Source organism: Furipterus horrens, unplaced genomic scaffold (assembly GCF_987537825.1).
Source record: "Furipterus horrens unplaced genomic scaffold, mFurHor1.1.pri manual_scaffold_8, whole genome shotgun sequence".
In the NCBI taxonomy this organism is placed as follows: Eukaryota; Metazoa; Chordata; class Mammalia; order Chiroptera; family Furipteridae; genus Furipterus; species Furipterus horrens.
This window is the reverse complement of record NW_028327178.1, coordinates 85,755,612-85,778,716: the sequence shown is the minus strand read 5'-3', so window position 1 is coordinate 85,778,716 and position 23,105 is coordinate 85,755,612. Positions and strand designations below refer to the sequence as shown.

General features: G+C 44.5%; 1 protein-coding gene across 1 annotated transcript in view; it reads left to right on the top strand.

Annotated features, from left to right (window-relative positions):
* The window catches only part of CDS2 (CDP-diacylglycerol synthase 2), a 47,175-nt gene extending 24,604 nt beyond the window's left edge, over window positions 1–22,571 (top strand). The window contains exons 2-13 of the mRNA XM_090286072.1: window positions 7,456–7,592; window positions 9,056–9,152; window positions 10,007–10,104; window positions 10,840–10,979; window positions 12,748–12,806; window positions 14,867–14,949; window positions 18,245–18,332; window positions 18,826–18,894; window positions 19,779–19,931; window positions 21,347–21,466; window positions 21,899–22,002; window positions 22,265–22,571. Coding sequence (XP_090142198.1) covers window positions 7,456–7,592; window positions 9,056–9,152; window positions 10,007–10,104; window positions 10,840–10,979; window positions 12,748–12,806; window positions 14,867–14,949; window positions 18,245–18,332; window positions 18,826–18,894; window positions 19,779–19,931; window positions 21,347–21,466; window positions 21,899–22,002; window positions 22,265–22,394 — 1,278 coding nt within the window. The 3' untranslated portion in view covers window positions 22,395–22,571. The remainder of the gene's footprint in view (window positions 1–7,455; window positions 7,593–9,055; window positions 9,153–10,006; window positions 10,105–10,839; window positions 10,980–12,747; window positions 12,807–14,866; window positions 14,950–18,244; window positions 18,333–18,825; window positions 18,895–19,778; window positions 19,932–21,346; window positions 21,467–21,898; window positions 22,003–22,264) is intronic.
* Window positions 22,572–23,105: the final 534 nt, after the last annotated feature.

Here is a 23,105-nt window from a genome sequence, read left to right as displayed (position 1 = left end):
GACAGAGCTGTTGGGGTGTGACCAGCCAGGACACTGAGTATAGCAGGTCCTCGAATAACATTGTTTTGTTCAACGTGGTTATGGTTATGACATTGACAAGGTACTGTAGGAACTTAACTCTTGTTTATAATTAGCCTATGGAAAATTGGTGTCTTTATATGTCCTTTCACTGCAGTTCCAAGAACCTATTGACAACGTAAGTGAGGACTAATTGCACTACCACTTATTTATTTATTTATTTATTTACGTATGTATGTATTTATTTATTATTCTTTGAGGTCATCTTTTTATTTTCTTAAGTATATTTTATTGATTATGTTGTTACAGTAGATCCAATTTTCCCTCCTTTGCTCCCCTCTGCCCAGTGCCCCCCTTCCTCCAGCAATCCCACCCCCTTTAGTTCATGTCCATGGGTTGTGCATACAAGTTCTTTGGCTTCACCCTTTCCTATATTATTCTTAACTTCTCCCGTCTATTTTGTACCAAACAATTATGCTTCTTAGTCCCTGCACCATTTCCCCATTTCTCCCCCCTCACCGTCCCAGCCGATAACCCTCCAGATGATCTCCATACCTATGATTCTGTTCCTGTTCTGTTTGTTTGCTTAGTTTGTTTTTTAGATTCAGTTGTTGGTAGTTGTGAGTTTGTTGTCATTTTAATGTTCATAGTTTTGATCTTCTTTTTTTTAAATAAGTCCCTTTAACATTTCATGTAAGAATGGCTTGGTGATGATGAATTCCTTTAGCATTACCTTATTGGGAAGCACTTTATCTGCCCTTCCATTCTAAATGATAGCTTTGCTGGATAGAGTAATCTTATTTGGAGGTCCTTGCTTTTTATCACATTGAATACTTCTTGCCAGTCCCTTCTTGCCTGCAGTTTCTTTTAAGAAATCGGCTCATAGTCTTATGGGTACTCCCTTGTAGGTAACTCTTCTTTTCTCTTGCTGCTTTTAAGATTCTCTCTTTATCTTTACCCTTTGTCATTTTAATTATGATGTGTCTTGGTGTGGTCCTCTTTGGGTCCTTATTTGGGACTCTCTGTGCTTCCTGGACTTGTATGTCTTATTTCTTTTGCCAAGTTAGGGAAGTTTTCTGTCATTTTTTCAAATAAGTTTTCAATTTCTTGCTCTTCTTTTTCTTTTTCTGGCACCCCTATGATTCAGATATCGCTACATTTAACGTTGTCCCAGAGGTTCCTAAGCCTGTCCTCATTTTTGTTTTTTCGCATTCTTGTTTTTTCGCATTCTTGTTTTTTCTTTCTGTTCTGGTTGAATGTTTATTTCTTCCTTTTGTTCCAAATCATTGATTTGAATCTCAACTTCCTTCCCTTCACTGTTGGTTCCCTGTATATATATATATATATACACACACACACACACACACACGTGTGTGTGTGTGTGTGTTTGTGTGTATAAAATTTCATTTTGTGCAACCTTCATTTCTTCTTTTATTTTTTTGCCATACTCTTGAGTTCTCTGAGCATCCTTATCACCAGTGTTTTGAACTCTGTGTATGATAGATTGGCTATCTCTGTTTCGTTTTTTCTTTTTCTGGGGTTTTGTTCTGTTCTTTCATTTGGGCCATATTTCTTTGCCTCCTCAACTTGGCAGCCGCCCTGCGTTTGTTTCTGTGTATTAGATAGAGTGGCTTTTACTCCTTGTCTTAGTAGTCTGGCCTGTGTAGCAAAGGCATCTGTAAATGGTTTGGGGTGGATTCTTAAGTAGTTGTGAGGGCGGGGCTACCTGCTTCACCATTATGTGGCTCTATTTGTTGTGGAGGGCTCAGAGAGGGGACAGTGCCACTGCCTATTGATTTGCCCGACACTTGCCCCATTTCCAGTCACCTTACCCCCTTCCCATATACAATTGGCTGCCTTGAACTTTGCTATGTTCTAAGACCATGCGGGCCCTTTAAGCAGCGAAAATCCAGCAGTTTCTTCCACCACCCCAACCCCCGCTGGTTTTTATAGCAAGAGGTAATGGGGGTTTATTTTCTGGGTGCTGGAACCCTGGGCTGTATTATCTGGCCTGGGGCTGGGATCGCGTTCTGCCAGAGTATCCCTCCCATTTTTATTCACCACAGGTGAGAGTGAGATGGTCTGTGCTGCCACCACCCTGCTTGTGCGAGCCACACTGCCTCTGTCCTGCCTCCAGGGCTCCACCCCTCCTACCCATCTGGATGAATGTGGCTTCTTTAAATCCTTGGTTGTTGGACTTCATATAGCTCGATTTTCTGACAGTTCTGGTTGTTACTTGTTTTTGAGATCTGGTTGTAATTCTTTCTATGGTTGCAGGAGAAGGTGAAGCTTGTCCACCTACGCCTCCATCTTGATCGGTAGTCTGTACTACCTTTTAATGAAATTGCCTTGAAAATGAAAGAGAAAAAAAGCGTAGTGGATGGTATCACTAATTTTCTTTTCCTTGTTTTTCTAGGCAAAGCGAACAGAACATTAATATATTTTCTTTAGCAAGGTACACAGTTGATTTGGCATCAGATGAAGAAATCAGGTGTGGGGTGGGGTGAGTCCCATCTGCGTGGAGCCCAGTTGACACAATGCCCAGGGCTCCTGTCCAGCCACAACCACACTTTTTGGTCAAGCTCTGCCCATCACCACTTGTGAGTTTTGAGAAATATTGAGGTTGGAGGGTGGGTCCCTGATACCAACAAGTGGTCCAAAGGGAGCCTCAAAGGGAGGCTGCTCAGTAAGTTTTTGCAAGCCCAAGGCAGGCCTTCAGGAAAGCCTGAGAATTGAGAGGGAATGGGAAGAGGGAGGATTTATCACCTTGAGAATACAATGTAAACGAGTCCTACAAATGCCATTTCAGACTGAGCCAGGTGTCTCCCCAGGCTGTCAGAGAAAGCTAGGACTTGACCACAAGAAACCTCCCCTCCTGTCCCGCTGCTCCTCTGGTTGCCCCTCATTGCCTCTTCTTGCTTCTGTTGACGGAAGGCCTCTGTGCTGTTCTGAGCCCCAGGTTGGTGCTGGTATTGGCTGCTGGGCAGCTGTGGCTGGGAGAGAGGCCCTGGAAGGCTGGCAAGGGAAGCCTTCCTTTGGAGGATGAGTTTCTCCAAAAATGATGACAGGTCCTACCTGAGCTCTTGGTAACAAGGAGACTCCACGTGTCCATCACCCTCAGTGCTTCTGTCTATCCCTGTAAGATCTAAGTGAACCAGAAGGAAGGAGGCCTTGGAGGAAACTTCTTTCTCTTCCTTTTAAAGCACCACTTTTGTTTCCTGTTTATACCAGCACCACAACGCCCTTGGGAAACAGCTAAAGGAATGGGGGAGGGTGGGTGGTAATTGAGATAGAATCTGAGAGAGAAGGTCTGTGCCACTTAACCTGTTATCTGGGCCCTTGGGTTCAAATGGAGGGAAGGAGGGAGGGAGGGAGGGAGGGAGGAAGGAAGGAAGGAAGGAAGGAAGGAAGGAAGGAAGGAAGGAAGGGAGAGAGATGCTTGGAGGCTGGGCTGAGACAGCTTGAAGCAGCAAGGCAGCCTTTCCCTGCTGTCCTTTGCTGGTCCCAGAACTACTGAGCTGGGCCCTCAGACCCACCACTTAGCAGGGAAGAGGGCAGAATGGGCGCTGGTCTGGTCCTCTGAGGGTCATCATGGAGGCCATGGTGTGGGTCTTGTCACATGAGCTAGAAATCAGAGTGCAGTCTGGACACTGGTCCAAGGTGGGTCAAGTAGAATTAAATTATCTTATTAGTTCAACAAATCTTTGGATGCCTGCTATGTTCCAGACACTGCTTGATGCAATGGAAACAAGACACCCATGCTGCTGACATGTATTTGATGTTTTTGCCATGTGTGCCAGCTTGCACAGACATTACTAAGTTCTATACATGTACTGATAGGTCCATTATAAAGCACGCACAGGAAAGAAAATACAGACGAGATAAATAGAAATAAGTTTTCCTACTTCTTCCTGTACTTCAGTGGATTGCGCTGCACACATCCCACTTGAGAGAATACTACTGCATTTGTGTTTCAGACCTGCACCTCCGTGGTAGCTTTGGGAAGTGGATCAGTTTTGAGTTGGGGCTGCCTATTGGATGAATTGAAGCTATGAAAGAGGAAGCGAGGCAGGTAGATGCTGAGCTCATGTAATTGGTCAGCGCATGGGTCTCAGCAAGGCCCGAGGGCCGCCATTCTTTCCCTACTCCACACTTCTTGTGAAAGGTACCCAGGTTGCCCAGGGTGGGTGTTTAAGGTTCTTGTGCTCCTGTCCTGAGCACTGTGGTAAGGGGACTGAGGGATGGGGGTGTTGTTATTCAGTCCCTTTTTAGTTTTTATAGGCATTCATTGATGTGGCATTTGATCATCCCAACAACCATTCGAGGTGAGGGATCCTCTCCCCACTGGGAAGACCAGAGAACGGAGGCCTGTGCTGAGCGTAATGAGCAAGAGAGCCGCGTGCTGGGCCCTGCTCTCCCTGAGTGCCTGCTGCCGCCTTCTGCAGGAAGTCTTCCTTCCCAGGGCCTTGCTTCCTTCCGGGCCCACTGTGGCAGCAGCACCAGCACTTGGCCTCTTTTACGTAGGCATTAACAGCGCTAGGGCAAGGCCTTTGCCCATCGGATGGGGAGGAGCTGGAACACTGTAGGCCTTACCAGGTCCTCTGAAGTTTCTGTTCCTTTGGCTTGCTCTCTTGTGACACTGGGCTGGGGCAGGGCAGTGGCCGAGGGTCAGGAGCCTTGAGAGCTGGCTGACTTCCCCCTTCCCATCCATGTCTTCGAGGCTGTGCCCTTTCCTTCCCTTGCACAGGAATTTGCCTTTCTGTTGGTGGAGAATAGTTGTGTAGGTGTTGGTCTCCTGCTCAGAGGGAGCCTCCAGAAAAGGGCTCTGTTTCAGCGGCCTGGGACCCTGGAGTTACTTGCTTACAGGCAGGTAAAACTTAGGAAGTAAATCTCCCTCTCCTTCAGACTTGTTGCTTCAGGGCATTTACTTAAATTCCTAATTGTTCATCCCCGGCCCCCTGACCTCTTGGTAATAACAACAGTCAAGTGTCTTGGTTACAGTTCTTGATCTCCTACCACTTTCTGCTTCAAGATACCTCTCTTCACCTCACCCTATCCTAGCAAGGAAGGAGAGGAGTCACATTTGGTGATAGTGCAGGAAATAGTGCTGGGCTAACATTTATATAAAAGGGCCTGGAAGGTTGGGAGGGGAGTGAGTACAGAGCCTGAGCTCCTGCCCCTCCCCTGGCTCTGCCTGGCTCCTTCCTGCCCTTCCTCGGGGTAGGAACCAGCAGCCTTTGTGAGTCTCCTTGACAACAGGATGGATGAGCTAAAAATAACCTTGTGCTGGGCTCCAGTGTGTATGTTTGTGTGTGATATGCCTTTCTCGGCTGCTGCGCTCAAGCTTGGCCCTTACAGCTTCTAGAAGCTCAGAGAGCATCTGTTGGGAGGCCTCTGCAGGGCCCCAGTGCTCTTGTGTTGAAGATCTCTGTTTAGGGGTCAGATCTAGATAATCACTCAGCATCCTTACCTCATATTACTGATTGTTACAGATGGGGTGTGGGTGATAATGTTAAGATAAAGAATGGAAAGCTGTTCTGAATGCCTTGTTCTTGGTTCAGTCTAACTGGAAAGTGATAATTTTGGAGGTGCTGCTGTGTTTCAGAACTTCTCAAAGTGGTAGAGTGGGACACAGCCCTGGGTGGGTGTTTGGTTGTATGTCTTCAGTGAACCCTCACAGGTAAGGAGGGCCCTTTCTGGACCCGTTTTATAAGATGAGGGCACTTGTGTGACTTCTCCAGAGCCACCAGGCACAGCTGTGGCAGAATGAGGAGCAGAGACCCCATTGTCAGAAGCTATAGCTCTTTCCCCAAGATCCGATTGACGAGACTACCTCTATAGGTCCTTTACCAAAGCAAGCTGTATCTTGTATGAGCAATCTTGTACTAAAGACCTTTTATCTCGTGCTGTTATCACAGTTGTGATGTAATTTAGAAATAGCTGTTTCCGTGAGGGCAGGGGCTGGATATCTCTTTACCATACCTGGATTTAACTCCTTGCTTCCTCCTTCACCCTTCCATCCATTAGTAAGTATTTCTCTGTGTGCCTGGCACAAGGATGTCATGAGAACCAGGTGTCTTAGTTCCTATCTTTAGGGAGCAACAGACAATTACAAAGATCTCCTAAGTCCCCACTGTGGCCAGTGCTGAGAGGGAGAAGGAGAAGTCTGAGTGTTAGAGGGAGTGACTGGGGTGGGGATGAGGTTAGAGAAGGCTGCGAGAACATAAGTATTAGTGACACAAAGTATGTAAGTCTGGGATGTATAAAAAGTTCCTACAAATCAATAAAAAGGAAATGCACCCTGACTGGTGTGGCTCAGTTTGTTGGAGTGTTGTTCTGTAACTGAAAGGCTGTGGGTTCGATTCCCAGCCAGGGCACATACCTAGGTTGTGGGCTCAATCCCTGGTCTGGATGCATACAATTCTTGGTCCAAGTGCATACAGGAGGCAACGATCAATGTTTCTCTGTCTCCCTTCTTCTCTCTAAAAGCACTGAAAAAATAAAAAAAGGGCAGAAAAACTCAGTAGAAAATTGGTGAATGACTTGACAGATACTTTGCAAAAGAAGATATTCATATGGCCAGTAAACATATGAAATGGTGCTCAATTTTTTATATTTGTTAGGAAAATTCAAATTGTTAGTTCAAATTAAATGTTTGCCCATGTATATAACAAAATCTTTGAAGGTGTGGCAAAACATCCTTTTGCCATTTCTAGTTTACTTCATTTTGAATTTCTTACTGAAAAAATAAAATGGATTCCAGGATGCTTACATAAAAGGAAATCTAGTGGGATGAACAAATGCAAGTTACAAGTCCTGGGTTAATAGATGATTTGGGGCCACCCATGGAGCTTCTCAGAACCCATGTCTTCATTTGTGCCTAGGGGTCTTCCTGGGTTTCCTTCCTCCCGGAACTGTTCTGAGGTTCACAGGTATGGGGGAATGCTCTAAAAACTGGGAAGGTCTATGTAAATACCAGTCATGTTATTACTGACTAGTTCTACATGATGTGATTTCTCCTCCACATCTCATAGCAATTATTCTAATTCGCTTCAGAAATAAAAGCTCTGAGTAGCAGGATCAGGAATGAGGCCCAGAAGAAACCTAGTCACAGCCCCCTTTTCATTCTCTCCCTCTTCTGGGCTCTTTCTTCCCCTGCTCCCCTGTCAGGCAATGGGGATGGAGTAGATTGCGGCTGTTGCTCATCCTCCCAAGGTGCAGAGGAAGGCCCGCTCGCTGCGAGCGGGCCACCTTGTCACATGTCAGAATAGTGTCAGGATTGCTGTGAGTCCCATCTGTTATGTCACCTGACTATGCCAGTTCTTCAGGCTCAGTTTGGGTCTTTTCCCACAGATCTCCTGTAGCAGGTATGTACTTCTCAATATCCCACTCAACATTTTTGACCTTTTTCTCTTCCGCTTTTCTGCTGCTGTGTAGGAGTCGGAGCCAGAAGCAAAGGTAGATGGAGAGACTGCATCGGACAGTGAGAGCCGAGTGGAAGCTACTCCCCTAGTAACCTCTGCAGACGATACCCCAGAGGTCCTCAACAGGGCCCTTTCCAACTTGTCTTCAAGGTAACCTGGCTTAACGATGCAGATGCTTGTTGGGGGCCTTGTTGGCATGTCCAAGTGCCGTGGAAGACCCAGGCCCCTCAGAGAGCCTACAGCCTTGTGGTGGGAGTCCACTTCTGTCAAAGCATGCAGGGCAGGCCTACCCACTGGCATTGACCATTGACCATTGACCACAACCGTCCTGCCTCTGCCCAGGGCTTCCTTAAGCATCATCTTTCTTTCTTTTTTTTATTTTTTTTTTATTTTTTTAATATTATTTATTTATTTTAAGAGAGGTAGGGAGGGAGAAGGAGAGGAAGAGAAACATCAATGTGGGAGAGCTGTATCTATTGGTTGCCTCTCACACATTCCCAACTGAGAACCTGGCCTGCAACCAGGCACATGCCCTGACTGGGAATCGAATCGGCGACCTTTTGGTTTGCAGGCCAGCCTCAATCCACTGAGCTGCACCAGCCAGGGCCTTGGGCGTCATCTTAACAGCAACTGTGAGCACAGCCTGGAGGGGTCTGACAATTGAAGGGTGCTCTATGCTGGACCGGAAAGGGCAGTTCAAGGAGGAGGAAAGGGTGGACAAAGGGGTGATGGTGGGCAAGGTCGCTGACACAGCGTGTTTCCAGTTCACAAAGTTCAGTGTTCCCTCTTCCACGCACATCCATTGTGGAAATTTAAAAGTTCTCCTGGAAGAATTCACTCAACTTGGGTGAATCCAGGGTTGAAATTCTGGTCCCTTGAGACTCTGGTCTCTCCAACCCCAGCTATGTGGGTAGATTAACAACACAACCTATAAGACCCCAAAACATCTAAAAGTGTTTTTTTGTGTGCTTCCCACACCTGTGTCCCTTTGAAAGGTTGTACTGTGCAGTGGTTAAGGGCATGGGTTCTGGAGCCGGGCTCCCAGTGTTCAAATCCCAGCTTAACCACTTCACAACTGTATGACCAGTGCATCCAGTTCCTCATCTGTGAAAACTGGGAGTGTTGAGGACTGAATGAATTAAGATATATAAAGTCCTTATAAAGGTGCCAGGTGTGTATTTGTGGTAGCTGGTATTATCATTGTTCAATAACAATGTAGGAGTAGAGCAATGTAGGAGTCTACTGAAGGAAATAGGTTTGTAGGGTACCCCCCCACCCTGCACCATAGAGACAGCCATAGAAGCCATTCAAGTAGAGGGCACTACATTTCTCTTGGGATTTTTGCCTGATTCCTTTATTAAGACATAAGCTGGGTATATTTTTCTGCAGGCCTTGGAGCACCGATGGTGTTGGGTGTGGATGTGGCATTGGCTGCAGTGGCCCTGCTCCCGTCAGCATGTGGCTAGTTCATCTGTCCCTGTGAAGGAGGTGCCCGGGAAAGGGTTGCCCTCAGGTCCTCTCCTCCCAGGAAGAGCCATCCCCCTTGAGTTTGTGCTTCAGTTCTTCCTTCTGGGCTCCTAACACGTTTTCTTCTTCCCTTCTCTCTAACTTAGATGGAAGAACTGGTGGGTGAGAGGCATCCTGACTTTGGCCATGATTGCGTTTTTCTTCATCATCATTTACCTGGGACCAATGGTTTTAATGATAATTGTAAGTGCCATTGTGTGTTATTTTCGTTAGGCCTTCAGTTTTTCATGCAGGGTTGGTCACCTGAAGGGCCCGGTGCTGGGTTAGTTCTGGGAATCATTTGGGGTCCAGGCTCCACAGAGCATTTCTTTCTTAGAGTACCTGTGACTTCCTCACTTTTTAGCAGCCAGGTGGAGGGACGTTGGCGTAGGTCAGTAGTATGTGGTTAAAGATGCCTCTTCATTTTAAAATTTGATTTTATTATTTCAGCTATTGGATTATACTGTGACCCTGCTGTGATGTTGCGTGTTGGTTTATTGTTTTCCTCGAGCCCTTGCTCATAGGCCTTTCAGGAAGAAATCCCCATGCATGTACTTCCCTCTCAGTCTTCCCACTGTCATGGACAGGCTCAGATGACTGACAGCTGATGTTGAGCACAGCAGTTGGGGCTTTTCAAGTATTTGTATCCATTGTCAAAAGGGGAAAAAGTTGATTGAGTCCTGGGAGGTTCTAGATTAAGACGTTAATTGAAACTTTAGGAGCACGTATTTATTGTTGCTTTTTAAAAAAATGTATTTGTTTATGCTATTACAGTTGTCCCAATTTTTTCCCTCTTTGCCGCCCTCCACCCAGCCACCACCCCACTCCCTCCGGGAGCATGTATTTATTGTGAGAAAGTGCATCTATTCTGTGTGACATGAAAGGCTTCATTGCCACGTGGCTGGTGTGAGAGAGAAAAGAGCTGAATCACTGTAGGGCTGACATTTTTCTTAAAGACAGTTAGTTTTCCTGAAGGACCATGACTTGTTGGTTTCTGTTTCCAAAGGTTATAAGACTTGGAGAGCTACCAAGAGTTCTAATTCTTGTGTGTCCTGCAGGTGATGTGTGTTCAGATAAAGTGTTTCCACGAGATTATTACTATTGGCTACAACGTCTACCACTCCTATGACCTGCCCTGGTTCAGGACCCTCAGCTGGTAAGCTCTCCCGCCCCACAGGGCCCCTTAACAAATTTGGATAATAAGTGTTGTGTGGTAGATATTTACAGTGGTAATGGCATGAGAGGGGAGTGATGGCCATGAACTCGAATAACACTTTCGAAGCCCAAGTACCTCATAGGCCAGACTACATGCTGGCCTTGGAGGAGTCTGGAATCTTCCTCTGAACCACATAGATTGGCTGATGTGCTCAGAAGTAAATGCTGGGGAGGCAGATATTGTGTTATGCCAGGCAAGGTTTTATGAAGAAAATGCTATTTGCACAATGAGTGAAGAAAGATTAGTGAAGAGGATGCCCCAGGCAGGGAAGAGACGGGAGCAAAGCAGACAGGCGGCAAAGCTGGAGTGAACCATCCTGCTAGGCATGAAGGGTTCCTGTTGGGAATAGTGGAAATAAGACTGGGAGGCAGGATGAGATGTGTTTTGGAGCATTATCTTATGGTCTGAGTGTTCTTAGGTTAGGTATAGAAATTTTACTAAAGGGGCAAGAATGAAATCCTGAGTTTGTGATAAATGGAAGGTGAGTGAAAGCTGCCACAAGTTTCTAGATAAACTTCTCACCTACTGTGTCACTAGAGAACAGGGGCCATGAGGGCCTTGAGGGTGGGGGGCGGGCACTGCTGTTCTGGTCCTTCCCTTGGGTTTTCTGACAGCCTCGCTGTAAAGGACAGGCTGCATGTGCTCCCCGCAGCAATGACTTGTCTTCATTTACAGGTACTTTTTACTGTGTGTAAATTATTTCTTCTACGGTGAAACAGTGACGGATTATTTCTTCACTTTGGTCCAGAGAGAGGAGCCTTTGCGGATTCTCAGCAAATACCATCGATTCATTTCCTTTACTCTCTACTTAATAGGTATGCGTTGAATGGCTCACCAGTTCTTGTGTCTGTCTCGTTTTGTATGTCTGCTGAGGAGGAGTTGGGGAATTTTCTTGGTTAATGGAAAGTTTTCATATTAACTCTGATGGTGCAGGGAGCAGAGCTGAGGGCTCTGCCTTACTTGAGTGGTGGCAACTCCTTACTAAGAGACTTGAGACTGAGGAGCTTTGTGGGGATGGGGACTACTGTCTGGTCCACCTGTCCCTGTGTTCCAGCCTCTGTTAGAGGACAGCACAGCATGGTCCTGTCTTGACTCTCCTGTTGGCAGAGATCCTGCGCTGTGACTGAAACAAAAACCACCTGTTTTTATAACTTAGGTATAAAAACAGGCAGCCATCTTTAGGATTGTCTTCTTAAGAGACCGCCTTGTGGGACAGACATTGCAGAGTGGTGGAAATTTTACTGATTTGGATTTTAGAAGACTGTAACCTCACAGGGGCTGGGAACTTAATCTTTCTGAGTCTCAGTGAGCTCTTTTGTAATCTAGAGCTAAAACTGTGGACTTACTGTGAAGATTAAATCATATACATTAAAACTTGATAAACAGTAAAGTGCTGGTCAATCTAAACTCAGTTCAGACTGTAGTTCTGAGATGCTAGTGCATTTCAGAGATGCCTTTGAAGCTAGATTGAGGCACATGAGAAAGTTGTTCTGACCTACATTTGTCTGACCTATTTTTGATCAGCTCTGTGAGTGACACCTGGGTATTAAAACACAAAATGCACTGCTAAGGGGTTTGCAGACGTTGAGGATATTCAGAGGGCATGCCTCAGACCCTGAAAGCAGCCCCCCGGCGGGAGGTGAGGGGTGTCTGGGACAGCGACATGCTCTCTTCTGGGCAGCACTGCTTTTGAGGGGCCTACCACACTTGGGGATAAAAGTCCGTATCCTTCCTGGAGAAGGGGGCAGGGCTGCAAATACTGTTTTGCTATCATATGTGCCTGTGAGAGAGGCAAGGGAGTCTCTACCCCATACCTGGCAGAATGCCCTTCACCAGACCTCTTCACTGGAACAGGGGTTGGCAGACTTTTTCTTAAAAAGTCCAGATAATAGCCCTGGCTGGTGTGGCTCAGTGGCCTGTGAACCAAAGGGCTGCCGGTTCGATTCCCAGTCAGGGCACATGCCTGTGTTATAGGCCAGGTCTCCAGTTGGGGGCGTGCGAGAGGCAATCACACATTGATGTTTCTCTCTCTTTCTCCCTCCCTTCCCCCCTCTTTAAAAATAAATAAATAAGATCTTTTAAAAAAAAATCCAGATAATAAATATTTTAGGCTCTGGGGGCCCAGGGTCTCTGTTGCAACTTCACACTCTGTCCTTGCAACACAAAAACAACCACAGACAATATGTAAACAAATGAGCATAGCTGTGTTACAATAAAATCTTAGTTATAAAATCAGGCAGCAGCCTGACCTTTGTTTGCTGGCTCCTGCTCTGGGGTCAGATTATTCTTATCTGGTGAATAGCGGCCTAACTTGAGTGTAGTCTGGAAGATTTAAAGATTGAGCCTTCCTTTCATTGTCTTGATGGAGTCATTTTTTTCCATTCTGATTACTATCTGAAGAGCTACTTCATGTCTTCCTCCCTGCTCTACTGCCTGGGGTTTGGGATTGTGCACTGGTTAATTGCTTCTAGGAAACTAGCCAAGGGATGCAATCACAATCACGTACACAGCCAGAGGAAATGACTAGGATGAAGATAAATGCAAAATGTGATTTATTTTGCCCTTTCTTCTCCCTCAAACCAGGATTCTGTATGTTTGTATTGAGTCTGGTCAAGAAGCATTACCGCCTGCAGTTCTACATGGTAAGGGAAATTGTGTGTGTGTGTGTGTGTGTGTGTGTGTGTGTGTGTGTATGTGTGTGTATTCTTGGCTTAAATGAAGTTCTGCAGAAACTCCACAGATCTCTCATCCTTTCTGTGAGAAGTCATAACTCTGGAGTGCCGTCTGTTATGTATGTTTCTGGAGCCCAGAGCATGAAGGAAGAAAGCCTGTTGAAGTTTGGCAGCTGTACCTCCACTTAGATCCAATCACTGTTAGTTAATTTACACCCTAAGCAATCTCTCCACTAGGTCCTGAAGAAAGTGGGCTTCAGGTAAGGCTCATGGTGGTGCTGTCACCAGAAAGGGAACTGGACTGAGGAGGGTCTGCCCCAGCATGGTCTAGAATGTGTAGGTTCTTGACTTCATGCAGGAAAGATTTCACAACGTGTGTGCGGGTGATTTTGAGAATATGTTTCTTAAAGCTGGGGACAGTGAGACGAAGGAAGGGCTTAATAAGATAAAAGAGGCAAGATCACAGCAATAGGAGTGAGCCTAGGCTGGGTTGCCTAGATTTAAGAAAGGAAATCACAGCAACAGAAGTGGCAGAAGTGAGCCGCTCTGGACGCGTGGACTCAGGCAAGAAAGTCAGTAATAGAAATGAGTCACGCTGAGCTGCAGGGACTCGGGAAGCAAGTTACAGAGACAAAAGGAAGGAGGGCCCTTGGAACCAGGTCCAGGGGGTTAGGTTAGCCTAGGACAAGCTGCTGCTGCCTGCCGCTTCCTCGTTGCAAGTCTCCTGGGGACCTTTAGAGCTTAGAAGAAAGAAAGCAAAAATACATGACTGAGAAAAGAAGGGGGGTGCAGGCATGCTCAAGGGAGAGCACACACTGGGTCCTTTGTCTTAAGTTTGTTTTTTTTTTAAGTATATTTTATTGATTATGTTGTTACAGTGTCCCAATTTTTTTCCCCTTTGCTCCCCTCTGCCCAGTAACCCCCTTCCCCCAGCAATCCCACCCCACTTAGTTCATGTCCATGGGTCATGCATATAAGTTTTTTGGCTTCACCCTTTCCTATATTATTCTTAATTCCCCCTGTCTATTTTGTACCTACCAATTATGCTTCTTAATCCCTGCACCATTTCCCCATTTCTCCCCTTCCCCCTCTCAGCTGATAACCCTCCAAATGATCCCCATACCGATGATTGTTCCTATTCTGGTTTGCTTAGTTGGATTTTGTTTTTATTTTTTAGATTCAGTTGTTGATCGTTGTGAGTTTGTTGTCATTGTCTAGGAGTTTTTATCTGTTTTCTGTAGGTGGGAGTTTTAGGGAGGTCTCGGGGGTCTCTCAACAGAATATTCAACAGCTTTCCATGTGTTTTTTTTTTAACATGCTGATGAATCAAAATGAGTGTATAAGGAAGTTTGGGATCATTCTCTGGTCAGCTTCACTGTTTTACTTTTAACTTGGATTTGTCTGGCTCTGATTGGGCTTTTTAAGTTATTTGTTCCTCTGACTTCATTCATTCTTGGCTTTGGCTGGCACTAATAGCACCATCTGGGCCTGGGTCTCTGTTACCTGTCTCCTTGACTAGGGTGATTTAAGCTACTCGCTCTTTTCTTGGGGAGGAGAGGTATGAACCATTTGCTCCTAAGTGTTCTTGGTTAGTGAAGACAAGATCGTGTGATTTATCAGTACTTTCTTTATTTGTCTCAGTTTCCCTCATTCACTTGCTGAAGAATGTCATAGTTTCTTACTATCCTGCCTCAAGGCCTCAGGCATTGTTCACAGATATCCTACATCACTTTCCCAAATGGAACATATTTCCTTTATCAGCACCTCAAGCACTCAACAAATACTTAGAAGTACCCAGGCTTTCAGAGCACAGAGGGACTTACCAGTGAGCCATGTGGTGCTGACTTTTTATGGGCACTGTAATGGGGGACAGAGTTTTTCCCGGAGGCCTGATCTGTACCTTTTCACTTTTAATAATATCTGCGGAAGCAGATATCTTTCCTACCTGTTTCTCAGCAATTTTCTATTTAGTATCGGCTGTTACCTTTCAAGGCAAACCAATAAAGTTCATTCTTTTTCTTCTTTTGCAGTTTGGCTGGACCCATGTGACATTACTGATTGTTGTCACCCAGTCACATCTCGTTATCCACAACCTGTTCGAAGGAATGATCTGGTGAGTGATGACAGTGAGGGAATTTTCCCTTTTACTTTGTGGGTGTTTCTCATGTACAGGTGCCTTACCTTCTGAGCCAATGGTTCTCACCTTGTGCTACATCAGAATCCCTGTGGGGCTGGTTACAACACAGATTGCTGGGCCCTGGCCCCGAGTTTCTGTTTTAGTACCTCTGGGGTGGGGCTTGGGAATTTGAATTATTGGTATATTCCCAGGTGATTCTGGTGTTGCTGGTCAGGGCCTACACTTTGAGAACCACGATTCTAGACTAACAGGTACAGGGATATTTAAAGAGTCAAAGACAGTTCTGTATGGCAACAAATTTGAAATCCTAGAGGAAATTTTTGTGATGTCCTGGCAAAATGTAAACTTAATAAATGTTATGAAGAAGAAAACTTAATAGATCAATTACTGTAGGGGAATTAAATATTGCATGAGAATCCACACCTGGAAAAAGAAAGGACCAATGATAATACCTGTGTTTTATCTAACCCTTAATGCTAAAGGTGATAAGCATAGGGAGAGAGAAACAAGAATGATAACCTGATTTCTTTTATGGTTATAAACAAATCATTCTAAGTAAACTGTTAGCAAGTGGAATCTGACAATGTGTCAAACGAATGTATACAGTCAGGTGCCACATAAGAAAAGTTTTGATCGCTGGCTGTTGTGGCTCAGTGGATTGAGCATCAGCCTGCGAACCAAGTGTCGCTGGTTCGATTCCCAGTCAGGGCACCTGATTAGTTTGCATGTCAGGTCCCCAGTTGGGGGCGCGAGTGAGAGGCAACCACACAGTGATGTTTCTCTTCCTCTCTTTCTCCTTTCCCCCTCTCTAAAAATAAATAAACAAACAAACAAACAAATAATTAAAAAATATATATTTATGTTTTCCTTGCTTTAAGAAAAAAGGAAAGTTTTGATCAATGACAGACCACATATACTATGATGGTTCCAATGGAGCTGACAAATCCCGTCACCTAGTTAAATCGTAGTGTGATGCTTTACACAAGTACTTACCATTGTGTTATAATTGCCTGTAGTATTTAGTACAGTAGTACACTGTACAGATTTGTAGCCTAGGAGCTGTAGGGAATTTTGTCACCCCAAAATATCTCTTCTTGGCATAAAGATTATTTTAGGCTGATTAATTTAAAGAAATAAGACTTGAGAGAAGCTCTGAAAACCAAGTAGAGGTTACATTTGTATGTGTATGTGAAATCTTTGTATGTAAGGATCTCCTTGCTGTACCTGAAAGAGGGGGATGACCTTATTTCTACAAACTATGATCAATGCAGAAGAGAATAGACTTAAGTCTGCATAACAACCTTACCCTTGTTTACTTTGCTCTCCCTGATAACCTCCTTTAACCAACTCCCTCCACCGTTAGTATTTTCTTTTGTTTTCAGCTGAAGATGATATTCAATTTGGTAGCTTCAGCCATTTTGGCCAGTTACTCAGTTTTCCTGGTATACATGTTTTTTACACTTTTATTAGTTTTTCTCCTATTAATCTGTCTTTTATTATTGGGATGCGTCAGCCAAGAGCCCAGAAGGGTAGAGGCGAAATTATTTTTCCACCTCTACAGAGGAATACCCTAGGTGTATAGCAGGCTATACTACTTAGGTTTGTGTGAGTGTACTCTGTGGTATTCATACAAGGACTTGATCACCTAACAATGCTTTTCTCAGAATGATATCCCCATAGTTAAGCTGTGCATAACTGTACTGCTGCTTAGTAGATTTTATTCCAGAAATGCAGGGGTTTTAACAGGAAATCTATCAGCATTGATAGAAATCATCAGGCTGATTGAAGAAGAGATGAGGCCTATCCTACTGTATATAAGAGAGGTACTGAAGTATTCTGGGTAAAACCCCAGACTGTGCTTTTGTTTCCAGACCTCAAAATGAGAGTATAGTACTCCCTACCTCCTGAGGAATAAATTAGTAAATACATGTAAAATGCTTAGAATGGAGACTAGCTCATATAAATGTTATAGCTATTATTATGGTTAAAACAGTTATAATGGACTGGGGAGCATACAGCTCCTTCTTTCTTTCAGAGTTTCTATTAGGTGTTACTTAACAGTGAGATATGCTAAGTCTTCAACTTGAGGGCCAGATATACCACTTGCTTCTACAGTGAGTAATATTCAAATCTCTAGTTACTGGTTTTCAGACTCAACCTACGAGACTTAATTATAGCTGTAGAGCAGAGAGTATGTGCTAGAAGCCTCCACAGAGTAAATATTGTGGGGAGTTGGGAGGATAAAGATGCTCTAAATCCCTCCCTTAAAAAACAGCAAGTCAGAAAATTTCGCCTATAGTTGATGGGCCATGAAATTGAGATTTATACATAAATTTGTAATAGAGGAGTATTTAAAAAATATTTTATTTATTTATTTTTAGAGAGAGGGGAAGGGAAGGAGAGAGGGAGAGAAACATTGATGTGCAAGAGAAACATGTATCAGTTGCCTCTCACACGCCCCAACGGGGGACCTGACCCACAACCCAGGCATGTGCCCTGACTGGGCGTTGAACCGGTTGCCTTGCACTTTGCGGGATGACGCCCAGCCCACTGAGCCACACCAGTCAGAGTTTTAATAGAGGAAATTTTTTAAATGTGACTGTCAGAGAGTGGAGAGTGAGGAGAATAGGGTGATGGTACAAGTGTGGAAACTGCCCCCATTTTTATGAGGGGGCTGACCAGACCAGCAGGAGGAAGCAGAGAAGAAATCTAGCTTTGTATCCATGGTGGTTTTGCCCACAGGGTAGTCCTAGGGAATGGTAAGGCTTACTTGTAGAGCTCATAGTAATACACAGTTTTAAAAAATAGATAAATTATGAAATAGACAAAATACATTACTTATTAGAATCAGGGAGGCAACTACTAGAAGGAGAAACAACATGAATGATTAAAAACAGCTATTTTGGGGAATGGAGATAGGGATGGGAGAAACAAGGACAACTTTTATTTTTCTTCTTTCCTTTTAGTTTAAATTTGTATTGTTGTGTAGATAATTACTTTATAATGACAAAAGAACAAATGACATTTTATACAATGCCACCTTCATTTAGTCAGTAGTCATTCAGCGAACATTTGAATGCCTGCTATGTGCCAGGTACTAGGAACGGCTTGTTTGGTTTTTGGTGTTTTTTTTTTTTTATAACTTATTTCTTAATGGGTAACAAATACTTTTATGAGTTATTTTGATTCTGGAATTTATGAGTGGTATTGTTTTGTGGACTTTTAAGGTATTTTCATCTTGGTGGAGTTGATCCTTTGGTTTATTTTGTAGGTTCATTGTCCCCATTTCTTGCGTGATCTGTAATGACATCATGGCCTATATGTTTGGCTTCTTTTTTGGTCGGACCCCCCTCATCAAGGTAAATGGATAACCCTAACGTGAAATATTACCATGAGGGAAGGGTGATGCTTTCTATGAGTAGATGAGCTGGGGAGACAGAGGCTATCTAGCTGGTTTGTGTGTTTTATGTCATCCTGGAGAAAGGCTAGTACTAAATTTATTTTAAGAGAAAAAAAAAATCAAAGGAAAACATTGACAGTTACCCACAGGAAAAAAGAGAGCTAATAAAATATTTTTATAAACTATATAAGCACATTTTGGGGGGCTTTGAGCTGAATTTGAATATTGCTATTTAATCGGTATACTGTTTTATAATATAATTAAGTGATTTAAATGACCAGTTGAAAGAGAAGAGAAACTGAGGGGAATCAGGCCAGGAACAAGAAAACTGAGCATGGGGTATTTTAAAAGGTGAGGTGGTTAACAGAGTGAGGTTTCTAACAAATATCCATTGTTTCCAAAACCAGAGATATCAAAATACCCTTTGCTAAGAACTTATTCTCTGTCCACAGCTATCACCGAAGAAGACGTGGGAAGGCTTCATCGGGGGCTTCTTTGCTACTGTGCTGTTCGGCCTTCTGGTAGGTGGTGGTTCCTGGCTGGGTGGGGGAGTGACAGAGGCTTATCCAGCGCTAGAGAGCATGTCTCCAAGGCCAAGGCCTCTGTTCTACTGAATGGGACCTTGCCCTGAAGAAGGGCACCAGCATGGCACGCTGCATAACTGGCACAGGCAGCACCAGCTGTTCTTCATGCGCCAGCAGTCTCTTGGCAGTTGAGGGGCAGAGGCCACGTGCACCTTGTACTGAACACCAAGGCATGCAACACTCAGCAGATGGCGTTCTTGTCTAGGCATTTGATGTTTCAAGGTCAGCGTGATTGGCATCGGAGAGCAAAGGGGTGGGGTGAGATATGCCACTCCAGCCCAGATTTTCTCCTTTGTGTGCTCTGACCAGAGAGGATGATCCCCCAATCCTTTCAAGGGCACCATTCCCTGCTCTGACCCTGGGCCAGTCTCCCCTTTGCAGTGTTGTCCATCTGTCCTTCAGTGGCGCAGCTTCCTTACCTTACTGCTCTTCAGCCTTCTTCCTCCTGGCTGCCTCTTTCCTGGTAACCATTTCCCTCCTTCCTGCCTTCTGTTAGCACCAAGTTAAGAGGTCCTGAGAAAATGGACTATAGCTCCCCCAAATGGACAGAAACTTCTTGGCCACATTCCTCAGGTCTTTACTGCATTCATTCAGGACCTGAGTGTTTGGGCAAGTGTGTGTGCAACCCCAGTGGCCTGTGAACTGCCCTCCATCCCTGGCCCCAGCTCAGGCAAAATACACAAGTGGTGAAGCCTCTGATTCAGTGCGTACTTGCAGTTGGGGGGCGTAGGCACTGTAAGGACGTGGCCAGCCCAGGAGTCTGCTGCCCAGGTGGGATGGCGAAACTTGTCTCCTTTGCCTGTTTCTCTCTTCATCCTCAGCTGTCCTATGTGATGTCTGGGTACAGATGCTTTGTCTGCCCTGTGGAGTACAACAATGACACCAACAGCTTCACTGTGGACTGTGAGCCCTCGGACCTGTTCCGCCTACATGAGTATAGCATTCCTGAGGTGATCCAGTCGGCCATTGGCTGGGTATGTGCCACTCCCATGGAGCGAACTAACCTCAGGGGGATAGTGACTACAAGGGAGAACCCCCTCTCCACACTGCCTTCTCCCATAAAGCCACCTTCCTGTCCCCAGAGCCGTAGGCCCCAGGATGAAGGAGATTGTTCAGGTCAGTTCATGGTGAGGAAAGGAGGAGACTTTTCTTTCCACTTCACATCATTAGGACCAGTGATTCTCAGAGTGTGCTTTGGGGATCCCTGGACGACCCTGATATCCTTTCAGGGCATCTGTGAGGTCACGACTATTTTCCTAATAATACAGTGACATTATTTGCCTTGTTCACTTTGTTGACAAAGCAGTGGTGAGTGAACCTGTTGGTGACTTAGCATGAGAGAAGGTGGTGGCACCAGAGTGGGCTAAGTCATTGGAATCTTCGTGCCACACCCTTGCAGTAAAAACAAGCCAGTTCCTGTTAAGAGCGTCTTTGGTGAAATAGTAAAATTATTAATTGTATTAAGTCTTGGCCCTTGAATATACACCTTTCTAATACTTTTGTACCAAAATGAAAAGTATGCATAAAGCACTTCTGCTGAATACTGTAGTACTTGATTGTTTATAGGAAAAGCATGTGGGCCCTTGCTTGACTTATGAACTGACCTAGCTGCTTTTTTATAGAAACATGCTTTTACTTGAAAAGATCTGACAAACTATAGCATTTTAAGTTTGCATAATTGACAGACATTTTTCTTGAAAATGAATGAAGTGAGCCTGTCATTTCAAAGAAAACAGCTGACAGTAATTGTTAACAATAATAAAATACGGCTTTTTGTGAAAGTAGAATTTTAGAAAGTTGTGTGCCTTCTGAGAGCTTGGTAGCTTCCTAATATTTAAAAAATTTTCTGCTGAGATCTGTAATAATTTTAGTATATAATGTTTTGACATTATATAGCTAAATGTGTCTCCATTTGGAAGGTTGGCATAACTCAGCAGACCAGTATTTTTGAATGGCTAGTACATGGGGTTATATAGTCACGCATGGGTAAAACGTCCATTCAAAGTGCCAGATAGACCAGTGGATTTTAATTTAAGAGTACAGAAAGTTCATCAATAGGATTTCAGATTTTACATTACACGAAATTTTTAAGAAACTACCACTTAGCAAGTTCTGGTGTAGCATCAAAAAATATCCATAATTATCTGAAAAGACAGTACTAAAATACTGTTCCTTTTTTCAACTGCATATCTGTGTAAGGCTGGATTTTCTTCACATACTTCAACCAAAACAGAGGTTTAAAAAAAAAAAATCAGTCTTCTTACTAATTATGTTCTTTTTTGGAAGGGTGGGGGGCATATAGATAGTTGAATAAAGAGTTACTTATGTTAATGTGTAATAAAGCTGTGTCTGTAGGTGTCTTGACTTTTACTTCATTTATTCTTCTCAGAAAATCATCCGGATGTACCCTTTCCAGATCCACAGCATTGCCCTCTCCACCTTTGCCTCGCTCATCGGCCCTTTTGGAGGGTTCTTTGCAAGTGGATTCAAACGAGCCTTTAAAATCAAAGTAGGAAAACCCTCTTCTCTGTTCCTGTCATTGTCTCCTAGCCAGGCCCCTCTTCACCTGTCTTCTGCCTTCCCCTCCTGCCCCAACCCACCAACCACCACCCCCTTCAAAATACCAGGTTCTTACTGTGTACTCTTCACCCATACACAGGATTTAGATAGCTTAAATAAAAAGATGTTTCCAAGGAAATTTAGTAATTGGATTTTCTGTTTATTTGTTAATATTTTACATCTTTATTTAAAAAACATTTCATTTAATAAGATCGTGTTGTATTATAGCCTCAGCATTTGAAGCAATGCTTGCTTCTCACTTTATTTCCCTCAGCTACTCAGGACAGTGGCTGGACACTGAGGTGGGACCGCAGGCCAGGGTTTGATCCTGGCTGGGCAGCCCCGGCTCACCAGTCCTTCTCCTGCTTTCTGCCTCTAACAGGATTTTGCCAACACTATTCCTGGCCACGGAGGCATCATGGATCGCTTTGACTGCCAGTATCTGATGGCCACCTTTGTCAACGTGTACATCGCCAGTTTTATCAGGTATGGTGCCCTTCCATCCAAACCAAATTGGAAGATTTTTAAATAGGGTGAAATTCTAGAATTGTAGCTACCTCCCAGTTTCAGTGAAAAGCATCCCAAATATAAATGCATTTTTCTGTTGCTACTGTTTCTCTATGGATTTCCCGAGGCTCCTCTGCACTCTGTTCATAGAGAATCCAGAAGTGGGAGCAGCCACTTGGATAATCAGACCCTAGAAGTTGCCGGGCCCCCATCAGTGCCATTTTGTCACATTGTCTTCCAGGGGCCCGAACCCAAGCAAGCTTATTCAGCAGTTCATGACCTTGCGGCCAGATCAGCAGCTCCACATCTTCAACACACTCAAGTCTCACCTGATCGAGAAGGGGATGCTGACAGATGCCACGGAGAACTAACAGGGGCCACGCAGGGCCGGGAGAGCTGAAGCAGGACTGAGCGAGGGGACAGGGCTTCAAGGCAAGCCCAGCTGGTGTGACTTAGACAATGACAAGGCTTCAACTCACTGTCTTTCTTTTTTAATTTTTTGGTAGTGTTTTTTATCTGTGGGCTTAAAAAAAAATTCTATACATACAGTCTATGTGCTTATGATTTGGGTTGTGAGTAAACCACAGCTTTGAGTTGGAAAGAAGTCATGGGGGGAAAACCATTTGGGTTTTTTAAACAGAAGTTGGAAAACATGGAGGACGGTGCTGCCCAGCTCAATAGCTGTTGCCTGGCGCTTCTAGGTCTCAGTTGAACTGGGCTCGATCAGAGAGAGGCCGTTCAACTGTGTCCGACTAGTCCAGGGTCCCCCACGCCTGTCTCTGTACTGCCCCTTTCCACAGCAGGGAAGAGGTGCACGGCTTGCATGTCTTTGCTCCTGGAGAGCTGTGACCTGAGCTGCTCTGGAATTCCTGCCTGGGAGCCCAGGGGGTTGCCGTCTGTAGGTCGGAGGGACAAAGGCTTATTTATCAGATAAGCATTCTGCCCACATAAAATCCTGTGGAACACAAGCTCTGCATTATGATATGGGTTCACCTTACTTCATCACAGACTGAAAAGTTTTCTTGAGAAAGCTCAAAAAATTATAATAGTCTGGTAAAAATAAAAAACACCACACTGTAATA